At 47.9% G+C, this 26298-nt stretch overlaps 1 protein-coding gene across 1 annotated transcript in view; it reads right to left on the bottom strand.

Annotated features, from left to right (window-relative positions):
• Positions 1-1854: 1854 nt before the first annotated feature.
• The window catches only part of ANXA2 (annexin A2), a 50237-nt gene continuing 25793 nt past the window's right edge, over positions 1855-26298 (bottom strand). Inside the window, exons 4-13 of the mRNA XM_006141764.3 lie at positions 18200-18294; positions 14622-14735; positions 10870-10960; positions 9689-9768; positions 8024-8083; positions 6093-6186; positions 5502-5597; positions 5016-5074; positions 3320-3442; positions 1855-2197 (exon numbers count right to left, since the gene is read on the bottom strand). Of these exons, the coding sequence (XP_006141826.1) occupies positions 2138-2197; positions 3320-3442; positions 5016-5074; positions 5502-5597; positions 6093-6186; positions 8024-8083; positions 9689-9768; positions 10870-10960; positions 14622-14735; positions 18200-18294 (872 nt within the window). The 3' untranslated portion in view covers positions 1855-2137. The remainder of the gene's footprint in view (positions 2198-3319; positions 3443-5015; positions 5075-5501; positions 5598-6092; positions 6187-8023; positions 8084-9688; positions 9769-10869; positions 10961-14621; positions 14736-18199; positions 18295-26298) is intronic.

The raw sequence follows: 26298 nt of genomic DNA, 5'->3' as shown, positions 1-26298 counted from the left end.
GGATGGGGCTGAATCCAGTTCACTCTGGAGACCACAGGCAGACTGGGGGAGAGTGGGAGGGAGTTCATTTTCGCTGTATCCAATGCTGTGATTTTTGACGTGTGCAAGTTGTATGAATGACCAATTGATCATTATTACAACCACTCGAAGCTGCATAAACGGCTTCCTTAGGAGGGAACTCAGACCTCCCCAGCTGAAGCATTCACCGTCTTCTCAGTGCTCCCAGCCCACTCCCGTTAGATCTTCCTTGTGAGCACACACCACAGCCTGACTCACTGGAAGGAGAATTCTCAAGGCTCAGCAGGCTGGTGTTTTTCTGATTAGTCTAATGACATACACTGGTATTTGCAATGTCCCCTAAATAGAATCAAGCACCACCCCCACCCCGTTTGTCACTCCCATTGAGGCTTGTTTTCACCTGATTAATATTTTTTTTTTTTTTTGAGAGGGTTGTTGCTATAGGGCGTGTGCACTCGCCAGAAAGACAGAGAGAGATAGGAAGTGAGAAATCACCCCCCCATGGGGGATGGCCATGCTGCCATCCCTTCTCCTCCATTCTCCTCTTGGGATCTTGGGCACAAACGCACACACGCCCAATGTGAGTTTAAGCCACCGGGTCTGAGACTCGAACTGCGGTAGGCTACATGGAAGTCCAGCGACATAGCCATCATGCTAACTGCTGGTCCCCACCTGACTAATCTTTAGAAAAACGAGATGAACACTCAGCCTGGGGCTTCTCCTCCCCTGTAAGTCATCTCACTTGCTGGGACCTAATTGCCCAATAAACATGTCCATCGTGGGCCAGCTGGTGGCACGGTGATGAAGGCAGCTGGATCCCACATGGCTGACTACAGTCCGAGTCCTGGACCTGGCACCCTGAAAAATATACTGGGCACACATGCAAGCATGCCCCAAATCCCAAGAGGAGAATGGAGGAGAAGGGACGGCATTGTGGCCATCCTAGGAGGGTGCTTTCTCACTTTCCTTCTCTCTTTTTCTCTCTGGTGAGCACACATGCCCTATAGCAAAATGTAGAAAATAAATAAAAAGCTTTTATTCTAAGGGAACTGCTCTTTACCCGTGCTGTTCAATACACTGGCTGCTTACCACCTGCGGGTACTAAGCATGTGTAGACGTGCATAGTCACGCCAGGCATTGCACTGCCCAAGGGAAGTCGGACTCCACCTGGAGACCACAGTTCAAGCCCCCAGTCCGGTCGGCCTGAAACATGCTGGGCACGTGAGTGAGTGCCCGAGTCCCACGGGCTAGAGGACTACAGGAGAGACTGTGGCATGACAGGGCCATGGAGCGTGCTCATCTCACTCTCTTCATTCTCGCAAGCACTGGGGCCAGGATTTGAACCACTCGGTCAGCCACATGGCATCTGGCTGCCTGAGCCACCAGGCCTGGAGCAGCCACTCTCTAATTCTCACATGCGCTCGTATATGCTCTCTCACAAATCAAGAAATGCTTTTTAAAACCTTACAAATGGGAATAGCAAGACTGAAGAACTCAAAAATTTTAAATATTATTTATTATTATTGGTAACTTGCTATAGGGCACGTGCACTTACCAGAGAGAGAGAGAGAAAGTGAAAAAATAAGCTGCCAGGTCCAGGACCCAAACCGTGATCAGCCACGTGGGAATCCAGTGCCCCACCCGCCATGCTGCCTGCTGGCTCCAAAGAACTGAATTTTTAACTTAATTGTTTTTTCATTTAAGTAGCCACGTCTGGATAGCAGCTATGGAGACAGTTCTGTTCTAGAGTTTTCTTCCCATGGGGGCACCCCGACCAGCTGAACAACACAACCCTACACACATTTGATGTTAAAACTGAAAGCAACACCAACAAAGTAGCGGTTTCTAAAGTACAAATTCCGTTTATTTATCTGTTTATGACACAGTACACAAGAGGCCACGTGTTTCACATCATAGACTTCACTTCCAACTCCTGGGAATGTTCATTTCTTTGGCTTAAAGGAGAGACTAGACGGAAAAGCCAGACAAGGCCAAGGCCACTAAAACAAGGTCGGGGCAATGTTAGCGTGCGTCATCCTCGAGGGATGGACAGGGGCGGTTAGTCGCAAGCGGATTTCTGGAGCTGTCAGCCGGGGCGCGGGCACACACTTCCGGACGCTCAGTCGTCCCCACCGCACAGGTACAGCAACGCTTTCTGGTAGTCGCCCTTAGTGTCTTGCTACAAGGCCAAGAAGAGAAAAGACGCGTGACTGGAAAGACCAGGCTGACCAGGCACGCCAGCACCCCGGGTGCACAGCGGGACCTCTCGCAATGCAGAGGGGCCGTGCCACGGGACCCAGGCAGACTCAGACCAGAGGCAGGGGCCACACCCAGCCCTCCCCAGCGAGCCCTCCCGGCAGGTGCCGCAGGAGGGCCCAGGGACCCTGTCAAGTTCCGTTATGACAGCGAGGGCACAGAACGAGAGGCCCTGAGGTCGGGCGCGGCTCAGTGACCAGGGCTACTCACTGCCAACACCCCCACTTCCTCCCCACCTCCTCAGAGCACTAGGGCACCCTCCTGCTTCACTTTACTGTTTCATGGATCCTTAAGGTCATGTGGAAATAAGCCAGTGAGGTGAGAAAACACTAGAAGTCTAAGTGTTCTCCTCCCTTTAACATATGCCCTAGTACACCTGGGTAAACGAAACCACCTCTAAATTCACCCCTGGTGACCTCAGGTGTGCCTTTGGAAATTTCTAGACTGTCTAGACAGAGGAACTGCAAATCTGCCTGAACTACACACAGCTACCACGGTGAAGGCACTCACTCCTCGTGTGTGAAGGCCTCATCTCTCCAGCACAGACAGAGCACACTGGTGGGAGAGGAACAAGTCACCAGGCCTACCACCAAGGGTTGCTCAAGAAATGAGAATACAATCAGATAACAAAATGGAAATACGATGTAAAATTTAGTAGGCCTTTGCAGTCTCTTTGGGATGTCAGCAGATCTTACAGGACCATCATCCCAAATGCCAGCTATTGTAGAATAAAAGATGTGGGAATAGAAAATATTTGCCCAATTCTGTAAGAGTCCAGGACAAACTGTAAATGGTGCTTTAAAAAAAATAAAATCCCAGGAAGAGAATGGAGAAGGGATTGCAGCATGGCCATTCCCCTCTGAGGGGTGATTTCTCACTTTCCCTCTCATGGTCTCTCTCCAGTGAATGCACAAGCCCTACGGTAAAAAACCTTAAAAGAATAAAAGCAGGACGCCCACCGGCACCCGCCACCACTCTGGCAGGTCACCAGAGACGCAGGCCGTGTGGGCGGGAGAGCAGACGCGCCCGGCGCCTCAGGCCTTACCTGGATGTAGTAGTACAGGGACTTGCCATACTTCCTCTTGAACTCAGACCTGATTTTCAGCATGTCCACCTCACTGCGGGAGACCATGATCCTAATCAGGACCTTATCGCGGGTCCCCTTGCCCTGAAAGTCAAGTTGATGTTCCACGTTACATTCCTGACGACAGGACCCTAAGAAAGGACCTACTGCCGTTGCTGGCATGTGGAACCGCCCTGGGATTTTGATGCCACACTCCGAGAGACCACACGCAACAGTGCAACTGTGCCCTTACGTAACCCGAACATCTTAGGGCTCTAAACACACGCCAGAACTTAACCAGCGCAGACCCTCCATGTTCTGAGCTCCCACGAGTGTGCGCCGAGCACCCACCACTGCCAGGCTCATTGATGAAGTCTGAGTTCCCATAGGGAACAGGAGGGTCTCGGCTCTCAGAGCCTTAAGTTGGACACGCCAACACGTCACTTTCATGTCTGCGTGCCATTCCAGAAAGGCGTGAGCACTGAGGACCACTGGGGTTACTTCCAGAGCCTCAGATCAGAGGCCCCAGGATAGGCTGTGGTTGACGTGAAGCCCCGGAGAGAGGGAAAAGAGGCTGTGTGGACAAGGGAGGTGCTCCAGGAAGAAATGAGCCAAGTCTGGAAGCCAGAAAAGACAGGCACGTTTGAGGGTGGACAATGGGGCGGGTGCTGGGAAGAGACGGTTTATTTCGGGGAGAGGGCCAGCCTGTGGTGCTCTGTGAGCCTGGACCCACTTAGGAAGGTGCGGAGCTCACATCTCGGAGACCCTCTGTCTGCCCTGGGTGCACTCGCACGCCTGTGGTCTGGGCTGGCTGTGGGTGGATCGCAGCCTCAGGGCCCTCGGGGGTGTGTCTCTCTTTCTCTTGGAAGAAGTGGGTAAATAAATTTTTAAAAGAAATAAAATAAGGGAGAGTTGCAGGGATGGCTTTGGAGTCAGACTGCCCCGGGATCAAATCTGGCTGCGTAACCTCAAGCAGGCTGAGGCTTTCTGGGCGCCAGTGTCCTCACCTGTAAGGGAGATAACGGAGGCCTCGGGGGCTTTTCTGCTCAATCTCTGTTGCTTAGTGGGTGCTTACAAAGCTCTCCCTTCCTCACTTGTCTTTACTCTGAGGGTAACAGGAAGAAATCACCACAACACCTGAGGCCAAAATTACCAGCTGGCATTTCCTCTCTCCCATGCACTGAATTTCCTACCTGGACCCTAACACGGATTCAAACAGTTAAGAGAGAGAAGGGGACCAGCAGGTGGCATAATGGTTACGTTGCTGCACTCCCATTAGTCACCTATGGTTTGAGTCCCAGACCCAGTGGCTTAAACCTCACACTGGGGGTGAGCATGCGTGCATGCCCAAGATCCTGAGAGAAGAATGAAGGAGAAGGGATGGCGGTGTGGCCATTCCCCACTGGGGAGTGATTTCTTGCTTTCTGTTTCCCTCTGTCTCTCTGTATCTCCAGTGAGTGCACGTGCCTACAGCAAAAATCTCTCTCTAAAAAAAAAAAAAAAAAAAAAGAGGGAGAGCAAGGTGGCTTTCTTGCCTGATGAATCCAGCCACAGCTGTCTAGCGAGCCCCTGCGTCCAGACAGTGGGCTCCCTCCTGCTCCACAAAGGCAGGGAGACTGGCCTGGGGCACAGAAGGGAAGTCTAGCAGGAAGCGGGGCCTGCTGGCAGCCACCCTTACCTTCATGGAGTCGTACAGCCGGTCAGCGAAATACAGAGGCTTGTTCTGAATACACTGAACTGCGGAGGAAAGAAAGGGGCAGGTGAGTGCTTGTCTTTGCTCACCAGTCGGGGGCCTGCCGTGACAAGCCGGAAGTGGCCTGACGCGGTAGAAAAGGGCTGAAAGTGAGAGGGGCTGAGGGCCGCCCGGCACCTTCTGACATACTGAGCCCCACTGTGGTTTTGAACCAGGGGACTCTGCGGGCTGCAGATACCCAAGTGCCCACATGCATCTCCTCCCTTGTCCTCTTCCCTCCCGGTAACAGTCGCTCTCCCAGTGGGTGGAGGCCCTCTTCCGTTTGCATGGTTACGACGATGAGACCACCCACATCACGCCAAAGCCGACCCTCCCACACACTTGCAGTCACAGGATGACCACTGGCTACTTCTGCTCCAGCACCGCCCACTGAGACCCAGGGTCCGCCAAGATGGGGCCGTCTATGCTCACCCAGGTTCAGGAAAGCGTTCTCCAGGTCTCCCTTGACCTCCTTCTTGATGCTCTCCAACATGTCGTAAGGGCTGTAGCTCTTGTACCTGTCAAATACTAAGGAGAAGCGACAGCCAGTGTGACGGGCCACTAACCAAGCCTATCGGTGATCACCCGTCCCATTATGCATCGCGACCAAGAGTGAGGACGCGCAGAGCACCCTGGAGGCTGAGCAGCTGCCAGGGCAGTGAGAGCCAACTCCACGCCGGCTTGGCCTGAAGCTGTACCCACGCCCTGTCCTGAGAGCCATGTGGTTTCACATCTCCATCGCCCCTGGGTGGATCCCATTCCCTCTGGAAGCCACAGCAGACTGCACGTACACAGCACCCAGCAAAGCCCACCACTTCACAATGAGGAGCAGCCCGCTAAAGCACCACGCAGGGGAACACACTTGGAAAAGGGAAAGATCCAAATAGAAAAAGTGGGTAAAGAGATTGTGAGGGCAAGGAAGAGAGCCCATGGGAATGTCCGGAGAGCGAGCCCTATCTGCAGGCGGACCCGTGGAGACACCCCGTCCGCCCTGGGCACAGGGCCTCCTCGCATGGCACCCACCTTTCTGGAGGTGGCACACACTGCGCTCGGTCATGATGCTGATCCACTTGGGCACGTCGGTCCCTTTCCTCTTCACTCCGGCGTCGTAGAGATCCTACGAGTACAAGCAACCAGGACGAGGTCACCACATGAGCCCCAGCAGGCCGTGTAAATGTCACACAAAACCCAGGAAGCGACACATTCAAAATGCCGGAAGAGAAGGGATGAGTGCACCGCAGACACGGCTGAACATGGACCCGTGAGGGCCAAGGTTGAACCATGAGCAGTTTTCCCTAGCACAGACATACAGGACGGCAGACTGCGCAGATCAGTGCTGGGCACCTTCCTGGACACAGCCAGGGCTGGGAGCCCCTCACAGACAGGCCAGCGCAGGTGCGTCAGCACATCTGGTCCCCGCCTCCGGGAGCCAGGAAACTAAGTGCACCTACAGACAACAGCTGCAGATCAGGCCCTACTCCCACGCTTCTCAGAGTGCCAGGGGCTGCTGGAGCCGGGAAGGGAACTGGTCTTACCACATTTCAGTTTCTGGAAACCCTGGGGGCTATACGTAGTGCCACGAATGGGAGGGTGGGAGGAAGAAAGGTTTCTGCAGGGTCGATCCTCACCAACCCTCTACCACCCAGGAGTTACAAAACTTAACGTATGCCTCCTGGCCTAGTGGTTAAGGGAGCCAGTCCCCACGTGGCTGACTGCGCCGTTTGAATCCTGGTTCCAGAAGCTTGAGAAACACACTGGGTGCGTGTGTGTGCCCGCCCCACATCCCGCCAGGATGGAGAAATGGAGAAGGGACTGCAGCATGACCATGCCCCATCATGGGTGATTCCTCCCTCTCCCTCTCTCTGGTGAATGCACATGTACTCTGGCAAAAACAAAAATGAAACAAACAACCCCTCCCTACATCCTGCTGAGAGCGCTGCGTGGAACACACTGAATGTCGACACTGAAATGAATGTGACTGATTTCTTCCTGCAGCTCTCACGACGTTCTCGGGGACGACTGCTGACCGTGCCAGTGAGGAAGGTAGGGGACAGCAGTCTGACCCCGCTTAACAAATGGCTCTCAGGGATTACGGAAGGAGAACCGGCAGGAGTTCTGCTCAGCTTCAGAAGCACGTGCCTCTGTGCCCTTCCCCTCTCCCCGCCATGGTGGAGAGCTAGCCTCCTGTCCTGGCTGCGCCGTCACCACCCTCCGCTTCCCCGCCTGCTGGTTCTTCCTTGGTGTGCACGCTGTCCAGGTGCACGGCCCGGCCACACCCTGCGGGGAATGAATGGCACTCCTGTGTAGGCCAGCAAGGCCTGAACGAGAACGAGCGAGTGCGCCAGGTGCAGACCTGCACGCTCACGCCGTGTGCTGAGGGCCGCTGCCAGAGCGTGAAGACGAAGCGCACATCCTCCGACTGCGGTGGGCTTAGAACATGGCCATGAATTCTCTGACACTCCTGTTTTCCAACGGCAGAGCTGAATTCCCTTCCCATGGATGGTGGGCTAGACCCAACGTCTCACTTCTAACGGATAGAGTCGGGCAGCTGTGACCAGCTGTGCTCCCGACATGAGGGCGTACAGGGCGCTGTGGTGTCCTTGCTTTGTCCTCGGAGCACTCACCCTGCTGTCAGACACTCATGCCCCCCTCCAGGCCATGTGGACAGCCACGTGGGTGTGCCACCTTGGAGGCAGATCCTCCAACGCAGCCAAGCTCTCTGCCACTGCAGCCCTGGCCCATGTCTTGTCCACAACCTCATGAGAGACCCCAAGTCAGAAACACTCACCGAAGCTGCTCCCTAACTGCTGTCCCTCAGAAACCGGGAGGTGACAAATGTCTGTTTTAAGCCAGGAAGTTTGGGGATAACTTGTTACACGGGAATGGACTACTACACAGACTACCCGGACACTTCCTACGAGACAGAGACTCAGACTAAGCAGCGCGGCACTTACCCGGGCATCCTGGTCGATCAGCTCGTAGTCGATGACAGAGCCGTCCTCTGCTCTCCTACCCTACAGGAACATCAGAAACATGACATCTATTCTTTCGTATATTTTAAAACTGCAAACGTTTTCTCCCCCAATCCCTATTTCTCTTACATTTCTCCTTATGTAAGCTATTTTTTAAAAAAATTTATTTCTTCTTCCATGAGTCGGGGGTGGGGGACAGGTACCCTTGACTGGGTCATCCATGCCACAATTCTCCCCACGGCCTCCCAGCTAGTCTGGATCACAGCGCCAGCACACGTGGTCAACCGGAGACCTGAGCCCAGGAGTGCCCAGTGGTCCCAGTCTCCTGCAGCCATGTCCTGCCTCCTATGCCACCACAGCTGGGACTAAGCCACTGTGTCGTGTCCTGAACACACATTTACTTAAATTTTCCTCCCTTTGAAGTCTTGCTAAGACCATGGAATGGGAAAGCAGCTGAAGCAGTAAAGTGAGGCTGAGCCACCCTGTCCTCAGCCCCTCTGTGGTACGCCATCCCGGGCTAAGTACCTTATAGAACCCCCGCCCTCAGGAAGCTAACGATATTTAGTTCTTGCTCTCAGAAAGCATCTAACCCAGGTGGAGAAACAAGCCTGGGACGAATGGTAAAACAACACAGTGATCTACTCTACGGAGACAGGCCATGCAGAAGGGAGAGCTCTTTCAGACAGTGGAGCCAGCAAAGGTGATGAATCACAGGGTAGGGCTTGAGCTGAACCTTGAACGATGAGTCAGCCAGGGGCCGTGAAGAGAAGGGAGCTGCGGAGGCAAGGGCAGCGCAGCTGGGTGAGGCACTGCCCAGCCGAGCAGAGCCAAGTGGGAGAGGACCCTAACGGAGAAGAGGAAGGTGGGGAAGGCTGGGGCACACAGGGTGTTTAAAGGCAGTGGAGAGTTTGGATTTGATGCAGCAGAAAAGAGTTTTGGTGGATTAAAATAGTAAAAGTAGATTTTAACAAGGTCTGTGGTTGGCAGGACGCAGGCTGGGTGGCGGTGGTGTGGCGGATTAGGAAAGGAGAGTGGGCAGCTGTGGTACCAGAGACGTGAGGGTCCAGGAGGTGGCATGGCAACAGTCACCTGTCATCAGGGTTCTGGAGAAAATTCCTCTTCCCACCCCTGGCATGGAGGCATTAAAGTGTACACTGGCCAGGGCTGGAGATTCCCAGGGGGCAAGCCTTTCATCCACGGGAATATGTTGACATTAGCCATCAGCTCCATAAAGACCCCACTCCAGACAAAGGCCTGCATGAGCACACCCTCTCAGAAGGCATGAAAGCAGGTCAAAGAACAAGAGGGTCACTTCCCACCAGGTCCTGCGTGGTTCCAGATAGAGGCAAAGTGACCTTCTCAGAGTCACACGGGGAGGACTGGCACATAAATCCAGGCCAGGACTTGAGGGCCGCCTCCTCCTCTCCCGGCCCCCAAAGTCCACTCGTCCATGTGGTTTTGCAGGATAAGAAATCCCATTATACAAAACGACAGCTCTGCAGTGACAGTGCAGACCACGGTCGGACACGCAGCAGACTCTGATGCAGGTACAGGGATTTAGCTAATTCGCACCACGTACAGAATGAGGTATGTGACTTGCCTTGGGAGGAAGGAAGGGCAAAGAAACCCACCAGCAAGGAAACCAACCTTGGCAAGGGCGACCATCAGCTTGCGGAAGTCACCAGAGGTGTCGGAAATGATGTCCTTCTCCAGATCGGTCTTGTACACTTGGGAAGCAACACATCCGGTTTGATGCCTCCTGCCCAGGCAGACCACCAGCCGCCCAGCCCAGGGCCCCTCTCCCCAACTAAGACTCCCACGAGCAGGAACAGCCATGTCAGCCGGTTTGTATCCAGGCTCCTTCAACCCAACTCAGGGCAGAGTCTAGATTTTTACCCACATGAAACCAGGACCAGAGTTATCCGGGACTAGAACGGATCAGGGATCCTCAAGCTCACTTGTGATCAGTGACCTCTTGGGTAGCTAAAATACTGGTTCCCCAAATTTTGGACTAAAATGCACAATGGCAAAAACTAGTAAGAATTAAATAATGCTCTTGTATGAGTTTGTGTTTCCTTATTCAGAATAGCATCTGTGTTGAAATGCACTAGCCATGTAAGCTGCATTATGTATCCATTCTACCCATAGCCTCCTACAAGGCTTGGCGCACAAAGGTCTCTTAACATAACAGCTATCCACAGTCCAGAGTTGGGAACCTCTTAAGCAGAAATCGGACAGCACCGAGTACATGGAATCCACATACAACACTTTCTACTTCTCACCACCAGATCTGTTTTTAAAATAGATCTTATTTTCTCTCCTTCCCTCCAGTCTTTTTTTGTTTTGTTTTGTTTTGTTTGTTTGTTTTTTGCAGAAGTTCTAGTGAAATGTGAAAATTAACATGCAGTGCCAGCTGGTGGTGTGGTGGTCAAGGGAACTGGCTCCCACATAGCCAACTCTGTAGCTCCAGTCCTAGACCCAATGACTAGAAAAACACGCCAGGCATGAATGTGTGCACCCAAAATCCCGAGAGGAGAAAGGAGGAGGAGAGACTGCAACAGGCCATCCTCCTGGGAGAGATTCTTTACTTTCCCGTTCTCCCTCTGTCTCTCTGTGGTAAGTGCACGTGCCCTATGGGGAAACTTTAAAAAAAAATGCAGACAATAAGGTGGAGGAGAGGGACCTGAACCATGGCCAGCCTCACTGAACAGCCAAGATGGTGAGTAGTCCTGTACATCTGTAAACTGTACAAACGCTAACCCAGTAAACATGACAGAGTCACAGACATCGGACTGAGAGAAAGAACCACAGAAATGGGGGCTACTCACTTTCCTTGTAGACCCTGTTAATTTCCTGGAGCTCCTGGTTGGTCCTTGAGCAGATGATCTCGATGAGGGAGTCCTCGTCCGTTCCCAGCCCCTGTAAAGCAGTAAGTGGTTCACCAGCTGGGAAGGTCGGGGCACCAGTCTCGCACTCGAATCGTCATCAGGCACATGGCAGACAAGCACTAGGTCTGCATTCGCCTTTTTAGTGATGCGTTACTACTGAGGAATCTGCACTAAAAAGGCCTTCGAAAAATATGTGGAAGGGCTGGCAGTTGGCGTGGCGGTTAAGGATGCTGGACTCCCACATGGTCAACCACAGTTCAAGTCCCGGATCTGGCGGTTTGCTTTCTTACTTTCCCTCTCTCTCTCTCTCCCTCACTCTGTCCCTCTCTGGTCAAATTAAAAATAAATAAATGGATAAAGTTGGGTAAAAATCATTCTTTAAAACAAACAAAAAAGGTATGTAGCAAAACATTTGTGGAAAGATGGAATTAAAGTACAAGTGTGAGTGCCCTCCCCCACTAAATTTGAAAGCCAATCATAGCTTTTCATAATGCCCATTTTCCATGGACTTTTTGAAGACCTCTGTAAGTTCCTCAGCACAAAGTAATGCCAGATCCCATTCCTTAAAACAGTGCTTCACCAGAGCACGAGATGATGTAAGTGGCATGTCAGAGTCAAACGATGTTTGAAAAAAGAGTGAACGGAAAGCGAAAGAGCCATGGAGTACACCACGATGCTACAAGTGGTTTCCTTTGGGAAAGGTTTATAAAGTGATTTGTTTTCTTCTTCCTCTTTTTCCCCTTCTCTAATAAGCATTCACTATTGTAACAGATGAGAAATAATGTTTCTCATTAAACAATTCATTTTACTAATTTAAAATAAAGGGCTATGGAAATTTTCTGTTGTCATGTGCGGCCAGCCATTTTAGATTCAAATAAGTCCTTTACCAGGGAAAGGTATGGGTAAGATCAATTTTTGAGCTTCATCTCTTTGAAATGTAAAATTGGGTTAATGTTAAAAATTTCATTCCTGTTCTTCCATTTCTGCTTGATGATTATGCACTCTTCGGGCATTTTAGGGAAGCAAAAGGAAATAATGAAGTGCCAAGTAAACCACGACACCGACCCTCTATTAAGGAAGAAGAATTTGATGGGTGATGTATTCAAATTTAATACATACACTCTGAGTGTGCTAGATAGCTTGAAAGGACCCAATGAAACATGTATTTCAAAGCTGGCTCTGTGATCAAAGTCAAGATTTAATAATCAGGATTCTTTAATACTTGTCTTTCCGAATATGGAAATATCACTTTGAACTAAGTAGAATTACAACTGTTTAAAATGTAAATCAATTATAAGGTGTTAATACAATAAGAAACTTACTTATCCACATGAAAAGTGTGTCAGCTATTAATTAAACTTATTAGAGTTTATATGCCCCTGAAAAAGTGGTTTGTGTAATATAAGCTAAGCCTCAGGTTAATGGTTAATTTTGAATTTTATTCTTAATCTAGTCTTTGAGCTGATGGCCCTTCTTCCAGAGTTTTTTTTATCATAATTTGTAGAGGTTCTAGCAAAGCCCAAAATTCTTCCCTGGTTAGCTAAAGGTCCATATAGCGTCCTATACAAATGTTTCAAAATGACTATTGAACATCTTTGAATATTTTAGGAAGGTGTAGTCTTTCAATGTGAAGGGTAATAGAAAAACAGTCTAAAAATAACTCATGCATTGAAGACATGCTATATCCCGATATTGCAGAAATGCAGGATAGGCATAGAAATTTAAGATTAGTTTCCAGGACCAGCAGATGGTGCAATGATTACGTCACTGGACTCTCACGTAGTCAACCGCACATCGAGTCCTGGACCTGGCAGCTGTGTGCATGTGCATGCGTGCCCAAGATCCCAAGAGGAGAATGGAAGAGAAGAGACCGTGGCATGGCCATCTCCCCTGGCGGGGTGATTTTTCACTTTCTGTCTCTGTCTCTGTGTTTCTCTGGCAAGTGCATGAACCCTATAGCAAAAAACCTCTCTAAAAAAAAGACTTGTTTCCTTCCTTCAGATATAGCAGTGTTAATATTTGAGAATTTTAAGTGTTTTTAGCTCTATACTCAAGGTGACTTTGGCAATTTCCATAATTTGGCTTAAGCATTCCACAGATTTCCACAAATTCCTATCACAAGGGCCATTTCTTGTACGACATCTGGCAGATACTGCCACTGGTATTGCCAGGAGTCAAAGCAGGCTTTTGGATTATTTTTTTAAGCATAGTTCAGTTAATGTCGCTTCGAGCCTTGTGGATTTCAGAAGGGCACTCTACTGGGACAGTTGATGAAGGGCTGGCGCAGGGTCAGACTGCACAGTAAAAGCACCTTTCCTCGGGCCCAGTTACCTAGACTATGACGGTGACTGACAGCTCCAGCAGGTCTGTTTCAGGTCACTAATACCCAGTAATAGATCAGTAAAAACCACACGAATCACAGCTAAATGAATTCTTGATGACAATAAGATAACCTGATCTGAAGTGCTGATGGTCAGAAGAAACCTGAGAGGACAGCACATCCACGAGGCCGCAGGTCCCAAGCCTCGCTTTTCTTTATCAAGATCATTAAATGTTGTTGACACTTTATCATTCTTGATTATACTTCCCTGCAGTACAGCCTACTTAGGAAACTCAGAGCATGTTTGCTCAAACAACTGAGCATAGCTGGCCTCAATAAGGAACTGAAGGAAAAAAGAGATTTCACCCGTTTCTCAGCAGCCCTGAGTTCTGAGTTCAAGACCCTGGAAATGGTCCAGTGTGTGAAGTGGTTTCACTCCCTGAGTGCTCTCTGGGGAAAGGGATGACAATTGAACTGCGACATTAGCTCTGGTAATAGGCTTTCAGTTGACCTCGTCATAATTCAGGGAACAGTGGCATCCCAGAAAACACACTGGACACTTAGAATAAAAAATCAGGACTATGGCTGCCCAGCTTCTGTGGAGGATGTGCCCAGACCGACCAGCAGAGGGCAGTATCGGATTATTCGGAGTGCTGCAGGCACACACTGAGAGGGCCATAGCTCTGCTGTAAGGCGTTTGTGTCTGTGCATTGATCACGTGTGGACAGTACTTGATGTTACGGGTGTGCGCAAAATTCAGAGGGCTTCCCACCTGGAATCTTTATTAAATTCCATAAAAGTCCATGTTCTAAGTAAGAACAGAGAAAGAAAAACATGAAAGATAAAGCAGACTTGGAATGAAACATGGGCACCATTCGCCATCTGAGAGCCCCTCTTCTGTGGACTGTGGTGATGTGATTTTGTCCAAACTTGAAACCAGTAACAGGATGGGCAGGGAGAGGGTTGGAGGAAGAAAAGCCCACAAGAGCACGGGCAGGATTTGCCAGCTCCACTTAACAAAAGCTATGGGTTTTTCTTCTGCCTTAATATCATAACATCTTTTTTTAAGGAGGAAGTGTAATCAAGGAAGTAGTTTTCCCAAATAGTATTTCAATTGCCCAGGTGCCGAGTAGTAGCAGCTGGTAACTGACTTCTCAGCATCATGAAATTTCTTTACAGTCTTAAAAAAGTAATTGAAATATTTTTGGTACAAATCCTGAGACTGATAGCTTTAGTTTGTTGGGGGGGAAAAAAAAAAGGGTTCCAAATGAGAATTCAACAAAACTGCAAATCACCTAATTACACTCAGAAAGCTGTAATTCACAAATATTAACGGCAGATCGGACGGCGTCAACATCTCACACGTGTTTACCTTCATGGAGGCTTTTAGCTCGGACGCATCATACTGAGCAGGTGTCTTCAATAGGCCCAAAATCACCGTCTCCAGGTGGCCAGACAGGGCGGACTTCAGTGCCGATGAAAGTTCCTGCAGGAAGACAGGCAGCCACATGGAAAACTTGGTTGGTAACCAATATTCACGTTCAGATTAGTGAATGAAACAAAAATAAGGGGGACTTGTTTGTAAAGCAAATTGTAAACTTGACCGTGCTGGGGTCCTGGGACAAACTCCCTCAACTGTATCCCCTTCAGCCTTAACATCAGGCTTTGCGTTAACAAAATCCTTTACGACATCAGCGGAGTTTGTCTTCTCCCTCAGTCATTGGAAGGAAACTGGGGTAGACTGCAATCCCTCGGGAAGCTGTGAGAGTGAGGGCACTGCACCATAGCCTAGAAAGTCACAGCACCATGTGACCAGCAGTTAGCCCAATGGCTATGTCGCTGAACTCCCATGTAGCTGACCGTGGTTCGAGTCCCAGACCCAGTGACTTAAACTCATGCTGGGCGCGTGTGCGTGTGTGCCCAGGATCCTGAGAGGAAAATGGAGGAGAAGGGCTTGCGGCATGGCCATCCCCCCTTGGGGGATGATTTCTCATTTTCTGTCTCTCTGTCTTTCTGGTGAGTGCATGCACGTGCCCCACAGCAAGAAAAAAAAAAATCTCAAAAAAGAAAGAAAATCACAGCGCCATGGAAGTCATGGCACGTTCCCAGGACAAGGTCCCTGCTAAGGAGCAGGGGTTGGCGTGGACAGCTGCGTGGGATCCAGAGACCTGCTGATACTGTCCTGGAAAAGATGGTACAGCTGCTCCTAGTGGCTCTGCTAAAGCTCCTGAAGGAACCCACGGCCCCCACATGGCTGGAAGAGGGGCCGTGAGGCTTCTCTCTGCGAACACTTCATCTAATTCCGAATAACTCTCACCTGTCAATACCAAACTGGGGCAGTGAAGGTAAACACGATGGAAAACTAAAGCCCTCTATCCACCCCACCCCCCGACTTCCCTGCCACGTATGATTTCTTATGGTTCCACTGTCACCACGAACGCATGCATACAAGTTAGAGGGCAGAGTCGGTCCCCACCTGAGCAAACACCTTTTCAACTTGGTTTTTAAAGATGCTTCCTCAGCGATTAAACTTCCTACAGATTATGGGTATGGGGTGAGGGTTGAACTCTCCCCCTGTAATTATTTCCTTCTTTCTTTTCTCCTGTTCCCTTTTCTTCTCTCCCTTCTTTCTCTCCTGCTCTCTAACCCGTGGCATCTTCAATGTTAGCCCCCAGAGGCATGTGCAGGCTAGCAGAAGTGATTTGCAGCCTGTTTCAGAGACAACCTTGTGAATCCTTTACAGACATCGAGAATGGCAGAGTTGACATAGATCTTAGAAAGTTTCTGGCCCAACCCTTTCACCGCGTCCTTTCTCCTGCTTCCTGATGTCCTAGCTACACAAAGCCCTTAGGAGGGGACTTTGCAAAGTGACACCTCCCAATGACAACACCAGGTTTCCACTTTGGAACTTTGAGGTTAGGTCATGCCAAACTTAGCCTACCCTTGACACTCCCCTCTACCCATTCTCTGAACCTCAAATAGCATTGGGCGCCTTCTGCCTTCTTCCACTTCTAAACTCCTATGGGTGCCCAACCTCTTGTTTCTCATACTGTCCCACACAGGGCTCTGCACTTAACCAACTCCAGAAATGCTCAATAAATACAACATAACCACTCGAACATGGGGAAACGTGGCATCTGCTTGAAGACGAAAGAAACATAAATGAGTCCTCCGAACCAGCTCCACGCCATCCTGCTACCTGTGCTGGCCTCTTCATGCCGCACACCTAGGCAGCCTCCAGCCTCAGTCCCTACCCCAAAAGCACTCTGCAAACTGCACATTGAAAAGATAAAGTTCTATTTCTAGCACTTCCTTCAGAAACTATCTCGAATAGTTTATGTACCTTTTTGCCATTCTCCTTGGCCGAAGGCTGAGAGTCAGTGACACTTGGTAGAACAGTGAGCTGCCCTCAGCACACAGCAAAGCCTGTGAGGTCCCCGAACTCCATCGTGATTCCAGTAGTACCTCCCCTCCAACAGGGGACGTGAGAGCTTTGTTCTCCAGCGCATGTGAAATCGAGATCTGAGCTTTTGTATTTGCGCTACCTTTGAGTGGACATACCCAAGCATGCTCCAAAGCCACACTGAGTGACAGCTGAAAAAGCAATGATTTGCCCTGTTCAAAAAGATGGGCCTTCTGCTCCGACGGAAATTGGCTCATAGATACTTTCGGGCAGCTGGAGAAATAAAATACTCCCCTCGACGCTCCGCTACAGAGGATTAATGTAAGTATAGTGGGAGAAGAATTGTAATGCACATGAGCTGAAAGAAGTCAGATGCTTTTCTATTTATGTCCTTTCCAACTGTTCTGGAGGGGGGAGGAGGAACTAAAGCAAGGCTTGACCTGTAGCTCCCCAGGCTCTGGTGGTCACGTCAACCCCAAGAGCAGAAGCGTCCCTTCCAGAATCCTTCCAACTCGCCTCTGCTGTGGCTACAAGTGAAAGCCATAAGTCAAATGGGAGCTGCGGGAAGTCACACTTAATTACTACACTGTCCAAGAATAAATCAAAAGCTTTTTATAGCAATAAGTTAAAAATAAAGCAGCACGTCCTTAAAAATAAAATTTTCTAACACTGCAACAAAATAAAGGATGAACGGCTGCTGGTTGCTCCCTCACCACTAGTGGAAAAGCAAAAGAACAAGCATATAAAGATCTTGAAGTAGCGGGGGCATGTGTGTTCAAGGTAGCCCTGTAGGCCAAACAGACACTACCTAAGCCATTTGTTGAAAAACTTTTAAGAATTCAAGTGTGGGGCCAGCAGGTGATGTGGTGGTTAAGGTGCTTGATTCACACATGATCAACCGTGGTTCAAGTCCTGGACCAGACAGCTTGAAAATCATGCTGGGCAAGTGTGCGTGCATACCCAAAATCCTAAGAGAATAGAAAAGGGATGGTGGTGTGGCCATCCCCATTGGGAGGTGATTTCTTGCTTTCCCTCTCTCTGTTTCTCTGCATCTCTGTGCACGCACCCTATGGCAAAAACCTTAAAAAAAAAAAAAAAAAAGCATTCAAGTGCATTCTTTTCAGAATGAGAGAAGTGTGCTAGGACCACTCCCACAGAGTCTACTGTCCTAAGAAGAAATTAAACTCATCAAAAGCCAGCAGAAGTCATGCGGATGGAATGAGTGCCATGTGTACAGGGCAGAGCACTCCGTGGGGGTACCTGTCACTGTGCTCACTCCTACCTCCTGTCTAACTCCCCGTCCCAGTCCCAGGACTGCTGCCTCCACGCACTCCCAGCTGGCGGAGAGCGGGGCCTATGTATGAGCTCCAAAGCACACCAGGGACCGGGTGGGACAGTCTCACAAGAACAGAAGAGGAAAACCTCGAACACCCCAAGGGTCCCAGGAGGCTCTTGCTGATAAGAGCCACACTTTACAAAAGGAAAAGGCAATGTCTGAAGAGACTGAAATTCACAAGGAATGCCCTCCGTTCCTGAAATGGCCTCACCTTTTTGGTCCTTCTCTGGTAGGCGAAGGCAATGTCCTGTCTCTGGGCATTGCTGCGGTTGGTCAGAATGTTGACAATGGTGACCTCGTCCACACCTACGAAGCACAAGTTGGGCACGGTTACTTGACCAGATATTTAGTACTTGGGGTGTCCATAGGAAGTTCTATGCAGAATTTTGCACAGAGAAATGTATATGCTCTTTTCCACATGGAAACACCAGGGCAGCAACATCTGTTGTCTTTTGTCAACACTCTCTACCCAAAACATTGACCACCCCCTTTTCTTGTTTTCCTGAGAGCCTTGAACCACCAGCCTAAATGGACCTTTAAAATGTTTGTATTAAAAAACTATTTTATTCATAAATTGGTTTCTGGAATCAACAGTAGGAGGTGCATTTGTAGGGCTTTGGCAGTCAGATGGAACAACAAAGATTTAGGAGGATTTTAAATGAAGGTCCCTAAATTGCCATTTAACTGGGGATTTAATAGACAGTAACAGCGGACTGAATTAATAGAGACAATTATTTATATTTATTGCAGGATTATGGCTATATAAGCAGCTAGGTATAATTTCTATAATTATAGAAACTGTCATAACAAATGAGTCCGATTTAATATGGCAGTTGTATTTTAATAGCATAATTGATTAGTACAATCATACTTATTGAAGACTAAATTGTTTTGTAAGGAAAATAAACGTTCCACTGCTTTTAATCTTCAATAGGCAATTTTAATAATCAATTTTATAACTTTATTAAAAAGAGTAAGTGTTTTAATCTAAATTAAATCTAAATTGGGAGTTTTGAAGTGCCAACAAAATATTTTAGTACCTATTTTAATTGGAACATGTGTATTTACAAAGATAAGCAATGCCTCCTGGTATCTCAAAGTTTCCAATTTTGTATCAGAAATACTCCTAACATGCCATTTAACTTAAGAAAGAATGATTTTAAGAACTTAGAATGTGAAAGGTCACTCTACTGATTATGAACTTTGCTTAATAAAAGGAAAGGTGTTTGCCAAAACTGGATAGGTAATTCTTGGGAGGGAGAAAAGGATGCTAAGTCCACAAGGTCACTTGGAAATCACAATATGACTTGGCCTGGAGGGAATCAGAGAAGTCCCCAAAACCAGAACGGTCAGAACTTACTGCTTTGAACTTAAGGCAGAGAGCAGACCAACAGAGGTATGCCTGACTCACAGGCGCCAGGAAGTTCCACGGCATAAAGGTAGGATTTCTGGATATAAAAATGAGTAATATATTGGCCTGGGCTCCACCATGGTTAAGGGAACTGGATCCCACATGGTCAGCTGCATTTGAATTCCAGCCTTGGTGTCTTGAAAAACATGCCAGGATTGTGTGCCCCAATCCTGACGGGATGGAGGAATGGAGAAGGAATTATGATATGATCATGCCTCTTGGGCCCACGGAGGGATGCTATCTTCTCCTCTCTGTCTGTCTCTTCCTGGCAAGTGCATGGACCCTCTGGCAACTGAAGTGAAAGAATAAATGAATGAATTAAATATGTTTTAAAACCTACACTCACTTCAATATGAGTTTACTGCAATATGTTGGTTATCTTTTTTCTTTTTTTAGAGAGATTTTTGCTATAGGGCACATGTGCTCATTAGAGAGACAGAGAGAGACAGAAAGCGAGAAATCACCCCGTAGAGGGAATGACCATGCTTCAATCCCTTTTCCTTGATTCTCCTTTCAAGATTTTGAACATGAACACACACACACCTGGTGTGAGGTTTAAGCCGCCAGGTCCAGGACTTGGATCAGGGTCTGCCCTGTAAGGCCATGTAGGAGTCCAGCAACATAGCCATTAGGCCATCTGCTGGACCCTGTTGGTTAACTGCAGATATAATAATATGAAAAACCTATGTTTTTATCATTTTAGCCCCAATAAGAGACTGATTAAATGTTCTTTTGTCCATATAATAGGATATTATCAGTAATTTAGAACAATGGCATACACACACACACACACAGGCTAGCTGGCAGCAGGGTGCCAGATGAATTCCAAATAGCTGACTTCATGGTTCAAGTCCCAGACCCAGTAGTTTCGAAAACATGCCAGGGGTGTGTGTGTGTGTGTGTGTGTGCATGTCCAAAATCTCAAGAGGAGAATGGACAAGGAGGGATTGTGTATCGGCATGGCCGTCACCCCAAAGGGTGATTTCTCTCTCTCTCTCCGTCTCTCTCGAGTGAGCACATGCACTTTATAACAAAAACTTAAAATAAAAAAAAAAAGCAAAAAAAAAAGCAAAACAGTATCACCAGTATAACCTGATTGTGGTAAAATGCATATATGCATGTATATGAAAACAGCTAGAAGCCTTTATATCAAAATTTTAAAAGTGATCATCTAAGTGGTGGGATTATATATAGATTATCGAAAGTTGTCTTTCTTTTAATTATCTGTACTTTCAAAGTTCACCGTAATGACCATAAAAAGTGGGGATCAGCAGTTAGCGTAATGGCTATGTCACTGGACTCCCACATAGTCGACGGCAGTTCGAGTCCCAGACCTGGTGGCTTAAAACTCACGCCGGGCGCGTGTGCGTGCGTGCCCAAGATCCCGAGAGGAGAGTGAAGGAGAAGGAACAGCGGCGTGACCATCTCCCCTGGGGGGTGATTTCTCGTTTTCTATCTCTCTGTCTTTCTCTATCTTTCTGGTGAGCGCACGCGCCCTATACAAAAACCTCTCCAAAAAAAAGGAGATTCCCAGCCTGGTTCTGAGTACTTTAGTTAGAATAAAACATGGCATGCATAGTAATTAGGATCTCATCTATAGAATTCTCTCCAGTTTTCAAACATCCTTATAACAACCAAGTGGGGACAGCTATTTCTCTTTATTTCAAAGAAGGGGAATCTGGGCCAACAGGTGACAGTAGTTAAGGTACTGGATTTCCACATGTGGTTCGAATCCTGGACCCAACGGCTTGAAAATCGTGCCTGGCGTGTGTGCTGGCAGTGTGGCCATCTCCACTGGGGAGTGATTTCTCTCTCTCTCTCTCTCTCAAGGGTGAGCACATGTGTCCTATGGGAAAAGCCTAAGGGAAAAAAAGTAGGTGGAGAATCTGAAGCTACAGGACTGAGGCCCAGCTGTGCATCTATTACTTGTGTAAACATTTGTCTTTGAGTTGTAAACATTTCTCCTGGGGTCTCAGTTTCTATATCTATACAAATCAGGGGGCTTGTACAATAACCTCCAATACTGCTTCCACAAAACACTAACAAATACAGTCGAGTTTTAACTTACATTTAGCTTCAATTAGCTATGGGCAGGGTGGATTTAATCAAAGATCATTAAGGTTATGAGGCTACTTTTTAAAAAAGTTTACTTCATGCCAGCGGGAGACATGGAGGTTAAGGTGCTGGATCCCACATAGCTACCTGCATGGTTCAAGTCCAGACCTGGCAGCTTGAAAATCACACCAGGCACATGTGTGTGTGTGTGTGTGTGTGCCCCAAACCTCGACAAAATGGAACTACGGCCTGGCTAGCCCTCTGGGGAGTGATTTCTGGGGAGTGCACATGACTGCTAGCAAAACTTAAAAAAAAAAAAAAAAAGCTTATTTCTTCCATGAGAGAAAAAGAGAGACATCAACCCCAACAAAAATTCCCCCCCCTTTTTTTTTTTTTTTAAATAGAGAGCTCATATGCACACAGGACTGAAAGTAAGAGAAGCACCCTCACAAGGTCTGGTCACACTGCAACCCCCTTCACCTAGCCCTCCAACTCATCAGAATCTTGGGCACACTCTTGGCACTCTGTTTGCTTCAGGTCAACCAGGCTGGAGATTCGAACTATGGACAGCCACGTGGCTTCCAGGACTGCAGTTCACACACTACTGAGTGAACCATAACGGCTGAGCTACCAGCAAGGTCTTGATGCCACGATCTACCTTCAGCCAGCCCCTCCCTCTAATCACCAACCTGGAGCATCCGCATGTAGGGCTGCCTCAAACAGAACCATGTCTTATGGTTGCACCACCCTCCAGCCCCAAGGCTCCTTTAGGGGATATGTATCTGGGCTCAGGTGCATGCATACTTACCCACACGCATTTCCTCTCTCTCTCTCTCCTTGCTCTAGATCTCAAATTTTCTATAGCTCTTTGTATTAGCAAGACCACTGTCTGTTAATGTGCTTTTATGCTAACTTTATTACCCACATCTGAGAAGGCTGAAGACCCACAACAAAATACAATTCTGTCCTTTAGCCTCAATTCTAGTATTTTCTGAAATCAATTTAGGGCCTGCTGATCTAAATACATACTACATATACACAAACAAAATTATAACAAATATTATGATAATGACCTTTAAGTTCAATGTCTTGAAATTTGGAAAGTTGTTTTATTAACTGTCAAGAACAATGGAGTCTGAGCAAACATTTTTTGATATGTAAAGTAAATGTTTTTTTTTGAAAATGTAAAAATAAATAAATGTTTAAAAAAATACATATCCATATAAAAAATCATTCTCACTTGGAAACACATGTAAAATTTATGTCAGGACATGGTCCTTGGTTCATCTGTATTAAAACCACGTGAAGTACTTATTAAAAATATAGTCACCAGGCTCTACCTAAGATCCACTGACTAAGACTCTCTTGAACTGGGACCCAGGAAGCAGCATTCAACAAGTTCCCTGGTGATTCCTTCTTTTTTTTCCCCCCTTTCCCATTTGCTACTGGGTATACATGCTCACCAGAGAGAGACAGGGAAAGTAAGAAAGCACTCCTCAGGGGGATACCCACACTGCAATCCCTTCTCCTCCATTCTCTCCTCGGAACTTTGGGCACATAGGCACATGGACCTGGTGTGTTTTCAAGTCACCAGGTCTGAGATTCAAACCACTCAGCTGGCCATGTGGGATCCAGTGCCTTAACCAGCACACCACCAGCTGGTCTGGTAATTCTTTTTGATAATCACCAACAGAGCTGGAGAACCACGGGTAGGCAATGGGAAGATCTTTGGCTATCCGCCTGTGTACAAGACTTCTACATTACTTCCACCAAGAACTTCTGCAAGGTATGAGGTCCACTACAATGCTGTGAAAAGAAAGCTTACCTTTGTCCTAGCAAACCAGGTAAAAAAAAATACCACCTAAAAATACTTCACTTCACAAACTGGTATAGACCCAAGAGCTTAGTCAATGAAGCAGCTGTTTGCGTTTCTTCTTATTGTAGCTTAGTGTCCAGCCAGCAGAGCTGAATTCCCTCTTGCTATTGGAAATTCCCATAAAGAGCCTCGGTGTTTAACCTGATTCTTACCTAGAAGGCAGCAACAACTATACTCTGAAGCAATCTAAATGTGTTTTACCTAAATAATTTACCAAGCAAACAGCCTGCTGAGAGGCAGTAGCTAACTTACTGGGACTCTTTACAAGTGAACGGTCTGATGCATGCTACACGTGCTAAAGCTAGAAACTGCAAAGAAACTAAATGGAGGCTATTTCTGCAAGTGGAAGGCTCCCTCCTGCCAACTTGCCCTGGGAACCTCACCAGCATCTGCAATTTCCCCCATACCATTCCTTACATGTTGCAAATTGAACTGGGAAGAGGGGACGGAAATCACAGAACCCTGGATCAACTTCCTGGTCATAGCCACTGCAGGTATGTCCCATGTTATAACACCGAGACACATATATTTGCCAGTGGGATCGAACCCTCTTATCTTTAGAACATCATTGCTTCCTCTCGACCTGCTTATTCCTGTGGAAAACAGTTCAGCAGAGGTCGAGGCTGTGAGGGCCATCCGGTTACTCACTTCTGTGCCGGATGCAGCTGAAGGATGAGGCCGGAACACTTGGCCTCCTATGTCAGCACCGTCGTCCCAGTAGTGCCTACCCAGGGCCAGGACCCTGGCACAGCCTGACATTAAACGTCGTTCCAAAGGCCTTGGAAATGAGATGCTACCTCTCTGGACTTGTATTCTTTTCAAGTTTCTTTATTTCTTCAGTGAGTGAGAAAAGAAAGACAGCACCAATAGGGTCTTGATGTTACAATTCACCCCCAACCTCATCCAGCCCTGGGTCGTGGGTTTGCGTGTGCCCAATGTCCTTAGGGAGGTCACCGAATGCTAATCCAGAATCTTCCTATGTAGGTCAGCCTCGTAGATAATTGCATTTTACCACTGGACCACCATCCAGTCCTAGATTTGTACCTTTTGTCCCCTTGTGTTCCAGCAATTAGGGAAGTGTCTTCTGGGTGGAAGGGCCTAAGGTCTAAAAGAAAGTGTGTGGGTTGGGCAAAAGCATAAAGGAGAAGCGAGTCTGAATAATACTTCATTTTCCACCCCATTCCTCTTGTGTTTGATCTGAGTGGTCACAGAGTCATCTAAGCCAAGGTTCACTCTGGGGGACGGTGATGTGGGGTAACACATGGCAACTTCTGTGATTCATGTAGATTTTTAAAACTTTTTAAAAATGATAGAAATTTAAGAACCAAAACACAAATGCGTTTGGCTCCTGATGGGGAAGAGAACATGAGTTTTTAAGCATCAATTTCCTAAGTGAAAATATTGGGTCACTGGAAAAGTCACAACGCATTTTTGTATAGAAAAACACGTCATGACTTGTCTGACAACCCAGCAGTTAATCTAATGTAACTGCAATAATACTTCCAATGCTCTGATCTGAGGCACCTCCACGGTCAGGGACTGGTCTAAATGCCAGTAGCCCTGAAGCGACAGCTTTTCTAAGTGAATGCCTCCTGTTTAGGTGCTAACAGCGGGCTCCAACAGAAAATCTGGGTTCTGGGGTCCTTAAACCACCCACCATATTTTTCAAGCATAAAGAACACGTACAGTCCAAAGTAATGGCTGAACCCAAAACCACAAGTCAGCCCCCTGGAGTTTCCTTCTGTTCTGTGCGGGCGGAAACCCCAAGTCAGCTCCACAGTCTGGCATTCCATGGAAAATGTGTGTCTTTATTATCCATGGCAAGGACCCAGCAGCCAGCCTGAGCAGGAAGCTGACTCACATCTGCCCAGACACACTGACTGCACAAAGAAAATGGATTCCTCTTGTGTCTGACGAAGGGCTCAGGGCGGAGTTGCCTTGTTGAAAAGTAAAGGAAAACTGCCCAGGTCCTCTCATCTAGATCATGGGAAACACGACTCAGCTTAGCTTACTCGGCAGATCAGTATCAAGGTCTAGAAGAAATCGTCTTTATAGTGAGATTGGAGACATGCCACCAAGAGAGGACAGGGCCGCAGGTCAATGGGCATGTTCTAAAGACTTGTTTATTACAGCAACAGCCATCTTTTCCTGAGTACCTGCTATGTGCCAGGAATTTTAGTAGGTGCTTTTTACACATCTATCATGTAATTTTCTTGTCTTTTTTTTTTTTTTTTAATTGCCAACAGGCAGATGCACTGGCTAGAGAGAGAGAGAGAAAGAAAGCACCATTCCAACTGGGTGTGGTCACACTGCAATCCTGCTTCCTCCACTTCTCCGTCCCATCAGGACTCCAGAAGTACATGCACACGTCCGTGTCCGGCTTGTTTTCCAAATCCCTGAGACCGGAACTCAAACAACAGCCAGCCATGTGGAACCCGGCTCACCAATCACAGCACTCAACCACTGCACCACAGGGCTGGCCTGTCCATCATGTAATTTTCACCACACCTGTAGGAGTGATGAGAAAACCAGTGCTCTTGGAAGGCTAGAACTCACCTAAGGTCATAGAAGCAAGTCGCTTGCAGGGCTGAGACAAAAACCAGAACTAAAGACCCGCTCCTTGCACTCCTGCCTCCTATACAGAGGATGATGTGCTGGAACAATGTCTAGCAGGCCTCTAAGGACTTGTTCCCAGGGTCATGGTGTCATCTGACTTGCTACTTACTACTGATTTGGACATAGCCTGGGGCATTCCATGTTACCTGGTGGATTTTGGCCCAGTAGGAAGGATAACCCCCATGGTTACGGCTTCGCTGTGCTGTAGGACATTACCAATCTCAGCTCCCACGGTCCAACGTTCTTCCCTCAGTGTCTATAAATCCCACCTCGCAGCTTTCCCTTGGAACCAGCCTTACCTCGGTGAAGTTAACGTTGGACATGTTTGTTTCATATTCATGTGAATCATGTT

This window comes from Tupaia chinensis, unplaced genomic scaffold (genome assembly GCF_000334495.1).
Source record: "Tupaia chinensis unplaced genomic scaffold, TupChi_1.0 Scaffold000063_1, whole genome shotgun sequence".
Classification (NCBI taxonomy): Eukaryota; Metazoa; Chordata; class Mammalia; order Scandentia; family Tupaiidae; genus Tupaia; species Tupaia belangeri.
The sequence above is the reverse complement of the archived record's forward strand: the minus strand, read 5'-3'. Positions and strand labels throughout refer to the sequence as shown.